Source organism: Hypanus sabinus, chromosome 17 (genome assembly GCF_030144855.1).
Source record: "Hypanus sabinus isolate sHypSab1 chromosome 17, sHypSab1.hap1, whole genome shotgun sequence".
Classification (NCBI taxonomy): domain Eukaryota; kingdom Metazoa; phylum Chordata; class Chondrichthyes; order Myliobatiformes; family Dasyatidae; genus Hypanus; species Hypanus sabinus.
This window is the reverse complement of record NC_082722.1, coordinates 29,736,864-29,751,565: the sequence shown is the minus strand read 5'-3', so window position 1 is coordinate 29,751,565 and position 14,702 is coordinate 29,736,864. Positions and strand designations below refer to the sequence as shown.

The following is a 14,702-nucleotide window of genomic DNA, read 5'->3' as shown; positions in this document are numbered from 1 at the left end:
GCCCTACCGTCTCAGTAGACACGAAAACCAGAGACAGGTTGGACAGTCTGGCCTGTTGGCCTTAAAAAAATCAAAGAAAAAAAAAGCTGTGAATGTGAAAACACGAAACATTCTGCACATGCTGGAAATCCAGAGCATTGCACACAAAATGCCAGGGGAACTCAGCAGGTCAGGCAGCATCTATGGAAATGAATAAACACTGAGATCCTTCTTCAGAACTAATGTCAAGTCAGTTTTGGAAATTCCAGTTTTATTGCTAAGCACAATCATCAAGTTCTTGAGATGACGTACGCTTGCCTCGTTTAGTGCTTAGAATGGCAATTGGCTTTGCTGATAGTTTTTATCTTTATGCTCCACAGAGCCATTCTTCAAGGCCTCGCCTGCAACACCCACATCTGCGATGTGCACTTGGACCTTAGTAACTGTGAGGTAATGGGCAGGAACGTGATGCGTCACTCCCGAGAGGGCATCTGCGCGACATTTTGTGTGTTAAAGAAAAACAAAATAATGGCCCTTTTCTATATTTTGACACTTAAGATTTTTCCAACACATTCATTACTCGTCCTGGGTTCATAACTTTTGTTTCAAAACATCAAAGTGAAAAAAAAGTCATGTGCATGAAAGCAGCAACTCTAAATTGGTAATGTTGTTAAACCTGAAGGAAGTAGAAGAATATAGAAGCCAGCTTTCCAACAAAACAAGAGAACTTGAATTTCTACATTATTAATGATCAGCAAAAGCAAATTGAAAAAGTGCTCAGCTATGAAATAACAGAAGTGCAGTTTCATCAACATAGGCAGCCTCCTATTTATAGTAAAGCAAAAGAATTTAACGTCATTTTCTCCTGCGCAACCTGCCACCATATTACAGTAGGCCTCTGGGCTTCGTAAATAATGCTTGTAGAGTTTCCTGTTGTGCAAGTTCCTTGCATCAAAATATGCCATTATTCAAATGAGACAGCCCTGGTTACTTACTGGGGGCACTCAAGGGTGAAAATACAGAATGTGAGTCATTATTGCCCTCAGCCTCCTTCTCATCCACTTCTCTGGGCTGGCTGCTATCAGAGTGGTTAGACATGTCAGGCTGGAGCTGGATGTCATATTGGCGAGTGGCTGAGATTGTTTTCCTTGGAGCAGAGGATGGAGGGGGGTGACTTTGATGGAGGTACTATGTATAAAATTATGACAGTGATTGATAAGGTAGAATGTGAAAATAATTGGAGAAGAACATGCTAGCATACCGAGAGGGTCCAGTGGAGGTTTGCAAGAACTATTCTGGGGATGAAAGGGTTAACAAATGAAAGGTATCAAAGGTTATGGGGAGAAGGTGGAAGAATAAGCAGAGGGGGGGGGGATAATAAATCAGCCATGTTTGAATGGCGGAGTAGAGTTGGGCTAAATGGCCCAATTCTGCTTCTCCGTCTGGCAGTCTAAACGTGTACGTGGGTGACATAGGGATAATGGGCTGAAGGGCCTACTTTTTGCAGTGTACAACCCAGTAATTCCTTGTACTCAGCCCTCAGGAGCTTTCAGTGCACAGATTTATGAGTGGCCATTGAAAAGGAATCATCTATAAGTTTATTTCACTCAGTGTGATTAAATAATGTCTAACACGAACACCAGAAAACCTGCAGATGCTGAAAATCCAAGCAACACACACAAAATGCTGGAGGAACTCAGCAGGCCAGGCAGCATCTATGGAAAAGAGTATAGTCGACGTTTCAGGCCGAGACCCTTCACTGGATAATGCCTAACTATTGCTGTCACCTTTAACCAGCCTGGGTGGGTCTTTGGCTTTCAACACTTCAGGCACAAACCACGAAAGGAAGTGCAGCCCAGAATGTCTATTAAAGCAAACCTCTTCTCTTTGTTGTCTTGTTCAGCTGAGATCAGCAGGTGCTCAGGTGATCCAGGATCATATTATTGACGCCAGTGCTATCAGCAGTCTGGATTTATCGGACAACGGTAGGTGACTTCCTGCAGGAACAATTTGACCGACTCTGAGCAAGTTGACGGTGTTCACTTCATGTTTCCTCTCCTTTGCAGGGTTTGACTCTGACATGGTAACATTGGTCTTATCTATTGGGAGAAGCAAATCCATCCGACACGTAGCACTTGGGAAAAATTTCAGTATAAAATCAAAGTAAATATAGGATTTGTCACATGCTGACATTTTTTTAAAAAGAACACTTACTGTTCGTATTTTAGACGGACGAATTAACTGCATATGTTTGGATTAATATTTTCAGAGCTTTGGCAGATGTTCTTCACAGGATTGTTCAGCTTATCCAGGATGAAGAATGTGTAAGTGTATCGCCTTCAGCTATTTTATCAGATCATAAAAGCAAATCAAATTAAAACATTTTGAATTAAGGCACTCTAGCGGGGGAAAAATTGATGACAAAGTTAGCTGATCCTTTATCACTACTGGAAGTTTGAAACTTTGGTAAAAAGCAAATACAGGTGGTCTCCACGTTTAGGCAAGGGTTCCGTTTCTCAGAGATGTCTGTAAGGCAATTAACTTCGTAAGTTAGAAACATACATTTTCTCTTGTAACCCATATCATTTACTTGCCATTGTTTCATTTCATCGAGCAATCACACCAACACCACCCTGATTAAATTAAAGGAATATGTAATATGAACAGTTTTAATGAAGCATTTTAATAATAACATAAAGGGAACATATGTGTATGTCCATAAGGCAGGCCGCTGTAACACGGGAATGACCTATCTCTATAAAAGATGGCCGATAGGAAGACTGCAGAGACAAAAGGGGGCAAAATTTTTTATAGCAAAAACGTAAAAGCTTTCTGATATAAAGGGAAACAGATATTACTTTCAGTGTTTCAACTAGTTTTCAAGCTGTTAAATGCTTTTGTATTTACTGGATTTAAATTGCTTAACGTCACAAAAAGGAGAAGTACTCTGGTGTATTTTCAGGATCTTTTATGAAAGCTTCTAGTTGCATATTCACAATATCTCCCAGCAACAAAATTGCTTGGAGGAGGGGGAGGTGTGGGAATTGGGGAACCCCAAATGGCATTCTGATTTGACAAATCACATATTAAAACGTCGTGTTGGCTTCAGGTTTTCTTTCAGATTCTGAAAGCTTGGGGATCAATTTTAAGAGCATTTTAGTGAAGACAATAGCATGAGTTGACTTGGCTGGTACAGAGATGCAGAGCGCTCGGTGTCCTCATTTACAAGCGCTTAGAGGCGCAGGGCAGCGGTTGCTTCTCAGAAACTCCGGAGAGTGAGCGCTCAATCCCTGCCATCAGGGCTCCATGGGCAGCAGGCTCTTAAAAGTTTGAGGTCAGCACAGTAGCATAATGAGTAGCGCGATGCTTTCAGTTCAGTTCCTGGTGCTGTCTGTAAGGAACTTGGACATTCTCCCCACGCAGGTTTCCTCTGGGTGCTCTCATTCCAAAGATGTGCAGGGTAGGATTCGTCAGTTCTGGGTGTGCACCTGAAACATGGCTGCCTCAGAGTGTTGGCTGTCGGACAATGCATTTCAACGTATTTGTAACAAAGAAAGCCTGGTCCCTTTTCCTAGTTGTCACAGTGCAGCACAGATCAAAGCCTTCGATTCAGCCATTTGCTTCCCCTTTTAGCTGTTAATTATATAAATGGGCAAGAAAGCAAAGAAGTAACAAGGGCAAAAGTGTGGTCAAAGTGCATTTTATAAGGAAATAATTTTTAAAAGTTTTTTTTTTCTTTTCAGCCTCTCCAGTCACTGTCGGTTGCAGATTCACGATTAAAATCTGGAGCAAATGTTCTCATTAATGCTCTGGGCAGCAACACCTGCCTGAAAAAGGTTGATATCAGTGGAAATGCCATGGGAGACATTGGAGCAAAGATGCTGGCCAAAGCTTTGCAGATTAATACAACTCTTGAGTATGTGTGATTATACATGCAATATTAATTAGCCCTCTGTCACCAAGAGTTTATGTCACATGGACTGTGCGGAAAGTTGGGCAGAGAATAGTTCTACACTTTACAGGACATCCCAGATTAGGACACTGTTCTGTTCCTGAGAACTGCCTGTAACACGAACAAGGTGGTGCGAGGGAGAGGGTTACGGAAATAGCCATGACAGGAGAGTGAACAGGTGCCAGCACGCCTCACAGAATGACTGAATAAACCTGCTCTGTGCTCCCAGTCCTGCTCAGCTCAGCTGTGATGCTGAAGGAGCGTGTTGGGGGGGGGGGTGCTCATTCCCCACCCTGCAGGAAGTGCCTGCAATCCCGCAGCAGCGGATGATTCCAGCTTGTTTCCCGGAAACGCTTGTCCGTGTACACAGATTCTCCATAAGTCAGGCAATCATAAACTCGGGAGGACTGGATTGTGTTACAACAGTGTAAAACTGCTTGAATCTTCACAGTGCTGACGCAGCAATAACAGGATTCCAATAAAATGCCCCTCTTTTATGATGAACATACAGAGTCAAGTACAACTTCTCCTGAGACCATGACTGGTACTGCTTTAGAATGTGGTTAATGATGCTTATTTTATAGAACGTATAATGCTGATTACCAGTGCTGAAATATGAAAATTGTACAGGAAAGGTGTATTCAAAATGTCAAAAGTACATTGGTTAAGTAATTTCCCAGTAACTAAAATTGATCCTCCTTATTAACTTTACAATTATCGACGCAATTACTACTACATACTTAGAAAAAGATGACGTTCTTTTCAATTGTTCATCTCTGGAGTGCAGACCTAAATGACAGATCCAGCCTGTATTATCTACCCTTAATTTAGCTTGTACTGAGTCAGTGGTTGTTTAAATCAAATTATGGACCAGTCATTGTGGAATTTAGACTCATCCAGATTAATAATCCAGGTCTGAAGATTCTTGTTCAGTGATTTCATCATCCATCATTTTTGTGATGGGACAAGTGAAGTTATCCCCTACTGGTTCAAGAACCTGGTGGTTGTGGGGTAATAACTGTTCCTCACCCTGCTGGTGTGAGTCCTGAGTTTCCTGTATATTCTTTCTGATGGCAGCCATGAGAAGAGAGTATGACCAGGATGGTGGGGGCCCCTGATGATGGATATTGCTTTACTGCGACATCACTCTGTGTCGATATGTTAAATGGTGGGAACAGCTTTATCCGTGATGGACTAGGCCGTATCTACTACTTCTCGTAGGATTTTCCATTCAAGAGCATTGGTTTTTCCGTAACAGGCTGTGTTGCAACCAGTCAATATACTCTCCACCACACATCTATAGAGGTTTGTCAGGTATTTGATGTCATGCTGAATCTTCACAAACTTCTACGGAAGGAGAAATGTTGTCGTGCTTTCTTCCTAATTGCCCAGGGCCCAGGATAGGTCCTCTAAAATGATATCAGCAAGGAATTCAAAGTTGCTGACCCTCTCCATCTTTGATCGCCTGATAGCTGATGGACTTTCGGTTTCCTCCTCCTGTAGTCAATAATCTGCTCCTTGGTCTAGTTGACATTGAGTGAGAGGTTGTTGTTGTGGCACCGCTCAGCCAGATTTTCAACCTCCCTCCTGTATGCTGATTTGTTACCATCTTTGATTCGGCCACAGCAGTGATGTTTTCAGAAAGCTTAAATATGACATTGGAGCTGTTCTTAGCCACACAGTCTTAAGTGTAAAGTGAGTAGAGCAGGGGGCTAAGCTCACAGCCTTGTGCTGATGGGGATTGTGAGGGAAATGTTGTTGCTAATCTGAACTGATTGGGGTTTGCAAATGAGGAAATTGAGGGTCCAGTTGCGTAAATTGTCCAGGGTGTACATTTACTCTGTCTTCATTGCCCTTACTTTCACCCTTACACACTTCCTTGTGTTAGCTTCCTGAAATCCTGATATTTTCACTTCCTACTTTCATTCTAATTAAAGCCCTTAAACAGCACTCATAACAGGGCTTGGGTTTTGACACTAATGTCAACTTTGTTTTGTAACATTTTCATCTCTGAGTCGGTATGAGTTGTAAATGCAGAAAAAGCTGGAAATACTCATCAGTCAGCAGTACTTGTGGAAGGAGAAACAAGGTTAACATTTCAGGTTGATGACATTTCATCTTAAATATTTGATTTATTTAGAGACACATTGCAGAATAGGCCCTTCTGACCCTTTGAGCTGCACTGTAACCCTCAAAAACCCCGAGTTTAACCCTAACCTAATCACGGGACAATTTACAATAACCAATCAACCTATTCACCGGTATGTGTTTGGACCGTGGGAGGAAACCGGATCATCCAGAGTAAATTCCACAGGGAGAAAATACAAGCTCCTTACAGAGGACGCCAGATTGAATTCCAAATTCCAAAGTCCTGAGCTGCAATAACATTGCGTTGACCACTACCTTACCAGGGCATCCAAATGGAACTTCTGGTTCTATTTTTCTTAGTTTGGGGCAAATGTGCTCAGGATTGATCAGACTAAGTTGAGAACAAATGAAAATTGTTATTTGGAGACGTTCCAATTCCAGGAATTCATGCACTCAAAGCATCTGATTTTCATCTATTAATGTTAGCAAGCAGACATCAGGGGTTGTGTTAGAGACCCATTGTGCAGGAGCATCTGCTCAGAGAAGTAGTCTTTTATCAACATTCAATTCTATCGATGGTGTTTGTATCAATGATTATCAAAGAAAAAAGAGAGGGTGGAGATTGTGTTTTGTTTTTGTGTGATATTCTGAAATTGGGAGTTATTATTTAACAGTAAAGGGTTGCCAATACTTTTCTGAGGTTGTGTGTCAACAAAACTCTCTTCCTCAAAAAAAAGCTCTGGCTACAGGCTTTGTGTATTTTTAAGACAGGAAGTTGGTAAGCAAGAGGGTGAAAGGTTATCACAGGGAAGCAGGGATTACAATCAGTTCAGCATGATTTTGACGGGGCAAGTTGTGACTCCTTCACATAATTTATGTGTTTGTATGGCATCTTTCACATGGTGACCCAAAGCACATTTTAGCAAATCCGTTCTGAGGTGTTACTGCTGTTTGGTTTAGAGGCAGCAAGCTCTTGTAAGCAGTGCTGCATGACCTATTTTTAGTAATGCTGAGGGACAGATTGTGGCTATGCCACCGGAGATAAGCTCCTCTTTGAACTGGTGGCTTCTCACCTCTTGCATCTGGCTGAGAGAAAGTTCTAAGTGACTCCCAGCACTACAGTGTTTAATACTCACCGGGAGCTCAGTGAAGCAGTGACCCAGACAAGAGTACAGTCAACTGAGCCAAAACTAACTCAATCCAAATTTCACCACTTGAGGTGCCTTCTATTGGTATAAAGAGTACTTTTTTGTCTATGTTAGTTTCATAGATGAAAGTAAAATTGGGCTATAGCTGTCGTTGCTTACAATGAAAATTCTTGGCATCCCACTCAGTAGTTTACAGAACACATAAGGTGTGGTTCCAGTGCAGTGGACGTGAAAACACTTAATTTGGTTAAATGACCTTCTGGGGCACTTCCTGTCCATGAATATGTTAGATTTCATTAAGGTTCTAAGGGGGAATGTAAATTCTAAAAATGTTATCTTGATTTACTTGCAGGCAGTGAGGGTGTCTAAGACTAGGAAGCATAGGTGATAGGGGTCTGAGGGGGAAATTTTAACACAGATGGTGATGACAGTTTGGATTGTGCAGCCTGTAAAAATGGTGGGGGCAGATGTTCTCACAACATTTAAAGAGAGTACTTGAGGCACTAAAGGGTAGAAGGCTATGGACCTAATGTGAGTAAATGCGATTAGTGTTGATATGTTCAAATGGTGTCATGGGTATAGTGGAACCAAGGAGATGTGTTTGTGCCATATGAAACTATGACTGTTTTGTTAAACTTTGATGCAATAATGTGTATGTCGTTGTAAAATGAGTGATGATACAAAAAGATATTTTATAAGCAATTATCATGTGGTATAGTGTAAATAATGTCTATCTGTGACACAGTTGACAATTTTCCATCACATTTGTGATGTAAAAGTTGCTTGCGGATATAGAACAGTTAATGACAATTATGATTTTGTAATGACAGAACTGTGATCTGGGACAGAAATAATACAACAGCAGTGGGATTCCTGGATGTTGCAAGGGCTCTAGAGAGGTAATTGTGATATAATATACAGCTAATATTGACTTCCTGTGAAGTGTAACTCTGTAATAAAAGTCTGCAGTTTTATTTTTGTGTGTTAAAGATTCACATTAAGCCCAATCCAATAAACCAGAACCCGCACTTTTGAAGGAATTTACCACCCTCGGCCCTTTGAACTGAGTCACATGCTGTTGTGCAAAGAACTCCAGGACTTGTGCCCAAGCTTGCATGCATACCAGGACTTACTGAGTGACAGATAATGCTGGGCACACCCCCTCTGCTGTTTTACTCATTCAGTCTGGCTGGAATTCTCCAACAGTGCACTGGGCAATTGCCCCTCGTGTCCTGCACCAGCAGACTTGACAATTGACTTACTGCCGATTCCGAGACACTGCTTTTACTGGGGGTTCCAGCTCTCCAATTTGGGAATTAAAGGGAAGTTAAGTATTTTTTTTAATGTCTTCTGACTGCTATTTCATTTCTAAACCACTTTTTAAAATTGTGCATTTTAATAATGGTTAAATACTTGTAGATATCCGAGGCATGTAAAACTCATAAAATCCATTAAAATTTTGACAAGGCAGAACTCCGCAGCATGTCAGGGTTAGTTGTAACTGAGTCTGGATGACTGGCCCAAGGCTGTGAGATTTCCCTTCTGCACTCACCTTAGGTAATTCGGGCAGCATTAACCATCCCATTGTAGCATTCAACATAAAAATGTGAGGAATAAGAGTAGAATAGGCCATTGGCTCTCTCAAGACTCATCCACCTTTCAACAAGATCTTGTCTGTGGTAAGGAAATATAAGTATGAAAGCAGCTGCATCTTTTGTACCATTATTCTGCCCAATTCCCACGATCTTTGATTCCTCTACTTTCCAGAAATCTATCAACCTCTGTTTTGAATGCAATCAATGAATGTCTGGGGTATAGAAAAGCGTTGGATTTAGTCATAAATACTAAACCAAGTAAATTTTTTTTTAAAAGGATTCATTAAAAACTAGCGTAAGAAAATTCTGAACTCTTGCATCTATTAAGTGTTGATATTGCTACCCTACCAGAGGTGTAACAGGCATTTGATGATGACAATGAAAAATATTGATAAAAAAAAGACCAAAAATTATAGTTCCAGTTTCTGAAATAACTTTGTCCTGCTTCATTCTTTCACAATTTTAGTTATTATTTTGTGATTTTTAATGTAGATCAATCAGTCATATGTGTAATAATTGTGGTTGTTTTTAGGAATTATACTCTGAGGTCAATGCCTTTGCCGATGAGTGATGTATCCCAGGCTTGTCGTAACAACGCAGAGAAAACCGAAGAGGCTCTGCAGAAGGTAAGGGTCATTGATGAATATGTTCCACACAGCACTGCAGAAAGGAATTGTTAAAGCAATGAGCGTGCACACTGGCTTGGAAGTGTACAAGGCTTTAATAGCCAATTCTTCATTTCCAGGTGCAATCTTACCTCCTTCGAAACAATCAGATGAAGAAAGTTTCTCCAGAGCAGGCTTTTCGACTACAGGAAAGAATTGTAACAAGTTCCACACAACAAGTAAGAAGATCTTTCAATCCTAATGGGGAAAAACCTGCATTTATCATTATTTTTGACAATGGTTAACAGTAAGCAGGTTTGGAGAAAGCTATTGAGTTGTTTTCCTTTGCAAAACTAATAGAAAAATCTTAATACTAGGGATAATTTTAACATTGCATTGTCAAACTATATCTATGGGATCAAAGGTAAAATTGCAAAACTTCTGGTAAAGTGAAGTTAAAACTGAACACACACAAAATGCTGGTAGAACACAGCAGGCCAGGCAGCATCTATAGGGAGAAGCACTGTCGACGTTTCGGGCCGAGACCCTTCGTCAAGACTGAAACTGAATTTGTGCATTTATTTTTCTTAAACTTATATTAATGTTAATAATTTAATAATTGAGTTCCTGAATATGAAGATTCTTTTACATTTAGATTTCATTAGGGTTGGAAAGAGGGTTTAGAGAACAGCTACATAGAACCTGCAATTACATTGTGAAGAATGTAAAGTTCAATGGGAAATGTCGGCATAAAAAGTTACAGTAATAAGTATTGACCAATAGCAGCAAGCAAGGACATAGAAGGTAATATCTATTGTCAAGCAATGCATCAAATCCAAAATAACCTGCTTTCTTGTTTTTACAGATGGTGGACGGTATGTGTGAAAAGGTGCAAGAATATTTGCACATTATTAATAATGGTTCTGAAAAAGAAAAGCAAGAAGATATAATATTTGCTGAAGAAATCATTAAGGATGCCAAGACATTAACCACAGTGAGTCCCTGGAAAGACTGATGTCTTTTCAAATTATTAGATACCTACAAGTATATTTTACTGCACCATTGTGCTGAAATGAAGGCCCATTGGAGTATACATTGACATGGTTTAAGTAATAATCTTTGCAAAGTATACTGGGTAGTGTGTTTGAATTATCATGATTACCAATATTTGGGGAAGAACACATCTTGAATTTTAAAAAATGCTTGAAACATTTTTCATTGTATTATGATTTTTTGCTAATCATAATAAGCATCTTATTGATCAAAACTAGATTCAAAGTTCAAATTCAAATTTATTATCAAAGATTATCAAAATTAATCTCAATGTTACTGTTGAGATTAATTTTCTTGGAGGCGTTTACAGGAAAACGAAATACAATAAAAATTTACTAAAACCTATACATAAATAGACAAGGATTGACAAACAACCAAAGTGCAAAAGAAGACAAATTTTGCAAGTTTAAAACAATAACAGTAAGATGTGAGTTGTAAAGAATCCTTGAAAGTGAGTCTGCAGGTCATAGAATCTGTTCAGAGTAGTGGTTGAAGTTCACGCCGGTTCAGGAGCGTGATGGTTGTAGGGTAATAACTGTTCCTAAACCTGGTGGTGTAGGACAAGGCTTCTGTACCTCCTGTCCAATGGTAGCTGCAGGATGAGGTCATGGCCAGCACAGAGGGGAGTCTTTGATGACCAACGCTGTTTCTTGTGGCAGCACACCATGTAGTACTCAGTTGTGGGGAGATCTTTGCCTGTGATGGACCCCTGTCCACCACTCTATGTAGCCTTTTCCATTCTTGTGCATTGTTCTTTTCTCATACTAGGCCATGACACAACCGGCTAGGAACCTCCCCATTGTGCAACTATAGAAGTTTGTCAAAGTTTTTTCATGACATGCCGTATCTATGCACATTTCTAAAAAAGTAGAGGTGGTGTTGTGCCTTCATTGTGATAACATTTGCTGATCCTGGTTGGTGAAACGAGTTCATTTCAAAGGTGACTATTTAGTCAACCTGTTGGGACAGTAGAAAGGTAGTCTTCTGGCATTCGAAACACAATGGACCAGGTGACTGGAATATAAATGATGTGTTTTCATCCTTTTCCATCTGCATGTCCTAACTAATGAACAATTTGAAAAGAAACCAGGTCCTTGCCTTTAATTGTGGTCTTAAAGTTCAATCCTGTTGCTGGAACTTGCTACTCCTGTGAACATTATCACTCCATACCTCAACATCCCTATCACTCCATACCTCAACATCCCTATCACTCTGTACCTCAACATCCCTATCACTCCGTACCTCAACATCCCTATCACTCTGTACCTCAACATCCCTATCACTCTGTACCTCAACATCCCTATCACTCTGTACCTCAACGTCCCTATCACTCTGTACCTCAATATCCCTATCTCTCCGTACCTCAACATCCCTATCTCTCCATACCTCAACATCCCTATCTCTCCGTACCTCAACATCCCTATCACTCCATACCTCAACATCCCTATCTCTCCGTACCTCAACATCCCTATCTCTCCGTACCTCAACATCCCTATCTCTCCATACCTCAACATCCCTATCACTCCGTACCTCAACATCCCTATCACTCCGTACCTCAATATCCCTATCTCTCCGTACCTCAACATCCCTATCTCTCTGTACCTCAACATCCCTATCACTCCATACCCCAACATCCCTATCTCTCCATACCTCAACATCCCTAACTCTCTGAGCCAAATTGATGAAATGAGAGATTAAGTAGTTAAGTGAGACCTTAAAAGTTAAACTTTAAATTTGTTCTTAATGATTACTGTTGCAAGCATTTTTATTTATCACCTTGAATTTCTCTTTGTTTCTCTCTTTCCATTTCATACTTGTGTTCCAGCTTTTACCAGCTTTGTATCAAATGGGTAACACACCACCATTCATAAAGACAGTACAGGAAAAGCTGGAATCAGCTGCTGAGGAGGTCTCAAAAGCTGTAACTGAGGAAATCGAGGTAAGAACTAGTTATACATCCTCTGCACACATGCAGATCTAAACAGAAACTTTGACGCACAGAATGCTGAGAATGGCTGGTATCAAGATACGTACCTCCTTATTCTTCCAATTCTATGATGTTAGAGAATATGAGAAACATACCAATAGGTGCCCGGCCCATCCCTTCTCTCATTTTACTGTTTCATTCCTGTAATCCTAGGTTTTCCTTTCAATCTTTCAGATGTTTCAGCTCTGCTACTGCAGATTTCTTCTAGGGCTTCCATATGCTGGTTGACAGAGCTCCCAAGTCAGAAAGGAACCTTGGACAACAGATGGAGCTTAGAAAATGGAACAGAAGGTGGCCATTTGGCTTCTCTCAGCTGCTTAACAATTTAATAAAGTTCATTGCTGAGCCTTTATCTCAGCTCTGCTTTCCAACACGAACATCATATCCCCTAATATCCAAAAATCTACCAAACCCTATCTTAACTGTGCTCAACAACTAAAGCAACAAGTTCTGCACCAGACTCACTAGTACTGATGTTTCAAAGGTGCATTTAATGTCAGAGAAATGCATACAATATACATCCTGAAATTTGTTATTTTCACAAACATCCACAAAAACAGAGGAGTGCCCCAAACAATGATTGACAGTTGAATGTTAGAACTCCAAAGCCCCCTCAGCTGCCCCCTCCCACGCACAAGCAGCAGCAAAGCAATGAACCCCCTTCCCCCACCAGCAAAAAGACTTGCGAGCCAAAGAAATCTTGGGGGGGGGGGTGGTGTTGTGTGACTGAAGGGATTACAAACGTAAGAGTAAGGCTGTGGAAGAATTTGAAAACAAGGATCAGAATTGTACAGAAGAGGCTTGTATTTGCAAATTAGTTGAATGTAGAATGCCAACACCTTTCTTGAATGAGGTTTCATGACTCCAGTAAGATATTGCATCTGGGATGACACAATGGTGCTGCTGGTGTAGCTGCACAGTTGCAGCAACCAGGGCTTCAATCCTATCTTTGCACATTCCGTCTGTGACCATGTGGAGTCCTCAGGTGTTCTGGTTTCTTTCTCTATCCCTACAGTGTTGGTAGATTAATTGACCATTATAAATTGCTCGTAGAGTGCAAGTGGGAGGATGGGAATGAGAGAGAATATAACGGGATTAATGTAGTGTGTGTGTAGATAGGTAGCTGATTGCCAGCATGTACCGTGTGAGCTGTACGACCTTTTTGACCATGTGACTGTATATAACTCTGAGCATATTAGCCTGCCACTTCTGGGGAGAATCAGAACTCTCTGACCATTGTAATACACACAAAATACTGGAGGAACTCGGAAGCCCAGGCAGCATCTATGGAAAAGAGTGAACAATTGATGTTTCACCATGAAGGGTCTCAGCTTGAAACGTCGACTGTACTGTTTTCCATGGATGCTGCCTGGCCTGCTGAGTTCCTCCAGCTTTTTGTGTTTGTTGCTGGGATTTCCAGCATCTGCAGATCTTCTCTTGTCTCAGACCATTATAATCAGTTTTCCCTCTTAGTAAAGGTACCACATCCTCGGTAGTTTCTCCTTTAATATTTCTCTCCCATCTTGCATTTGGCTTCAAAGTTCAAAGTACATTTATTATCAAAACATGCATAAAGTATTCAACCTTGAGATTCATCTCCTGACAGGGTGGCCACAAAACAAGAAACCTGAAAGAACCCATTTTACAAAAAGACTAAAAATACCCAGTGTGCAGAGAAAGAGGGAGAAAAGAAATAAATCATGCAAACAATAAAAGCAAGCAATAGCATTCAGAACAAAAGTGAGTCCATAGACACGATGCCTGGAGCAGCCGAAGCAGGCTCACAGCCCCAGCCTCAGTGCAGCAAAGAACGGAGCAAATATCACAGAGCGGCAAGCAGAACCAGTCTGGCCAGACCCTCGCCACTGGTCCCAACACCCAGCCTTTTCAATCCATCTCTCCCAGCGTTTACGTTGTCCAAACACCCCGTCGTTCCTCACTCTAAGACCTGGGGCCTGTTGTACTGGAATGCTCTGGGCCTGGACTACACTGCCACGTGTTGGCTCGTACCCAATCTTTCCAAGTCAACCCGGCACTTGCATTGATCAACCCTCGCTCTCAGTTTAGATGGATGAGCTCGACCTCTCCTCTCGGACATGCCTCGATCTTGCACCAACTTTGCATCACGCCTGCTTGCCGCGGCCCTCGAGTCAGTCTCACCTTCACTCATCTATTCATTGTTCTCAGTGATCATTTACTATAATTTTCCACAGAAGTGCTGCTAATGAAGTACTTAGTTCTATTTCTTCCTTTATGAACCGTTGGTAAGCTGTTGCCCATATTCAGAAGCACCAT

At 41.1% G+C, this 14,702-nt stretch overlaps 1 protein-coding gene across 1 annotated transcript in view; it reads left to right on the top strand.

Annotated features, from left to right (window-relative positions):
* The window catches only part of carmil2 (capping protein regulator and myosin 1 linker 2), a 159,450-nt gene that overhangs the window by 95,704 nt on the left and 49,044 nt on the right, over nt 1-14,702 (top strand). The window contains exons 17-26 of the mRNA XM_059992767.1: nt 360-429; nt 1,883-1,964; nt 2,046-2,142; nt 2,249-2,303; nt 3,723-3,895; nt 7,998-8,066; nt 9,295-9,388; nt 9,508-9,606; nt 10,233-10,361; nt 12,246-12,359. Coding sequence (XP_059848750.1) covers nt 360-429; nt 1,883-1,964; nt 2,046-2,142; nt 2,249-2,303; nt 3,723-3,895; nt 7,998-8,066; nt 9,295-9,388; nt 9,508-9,606; nt 10,233-10,361; nt 12,246-12,359 — 982 coding nt within the window. The remainder of the gene's footprint in view (nt 1-359; nt 430-1,882; nt 1,965-2,045; nt 2,143-2,248; nt 2,304-3,722; nt 3,896-7,997; nt 8,067-9,294; nt 9,389-9,507; nt 9,607-10,232; nt 10,362-12,245; nt 12,360-14,702) is intronic.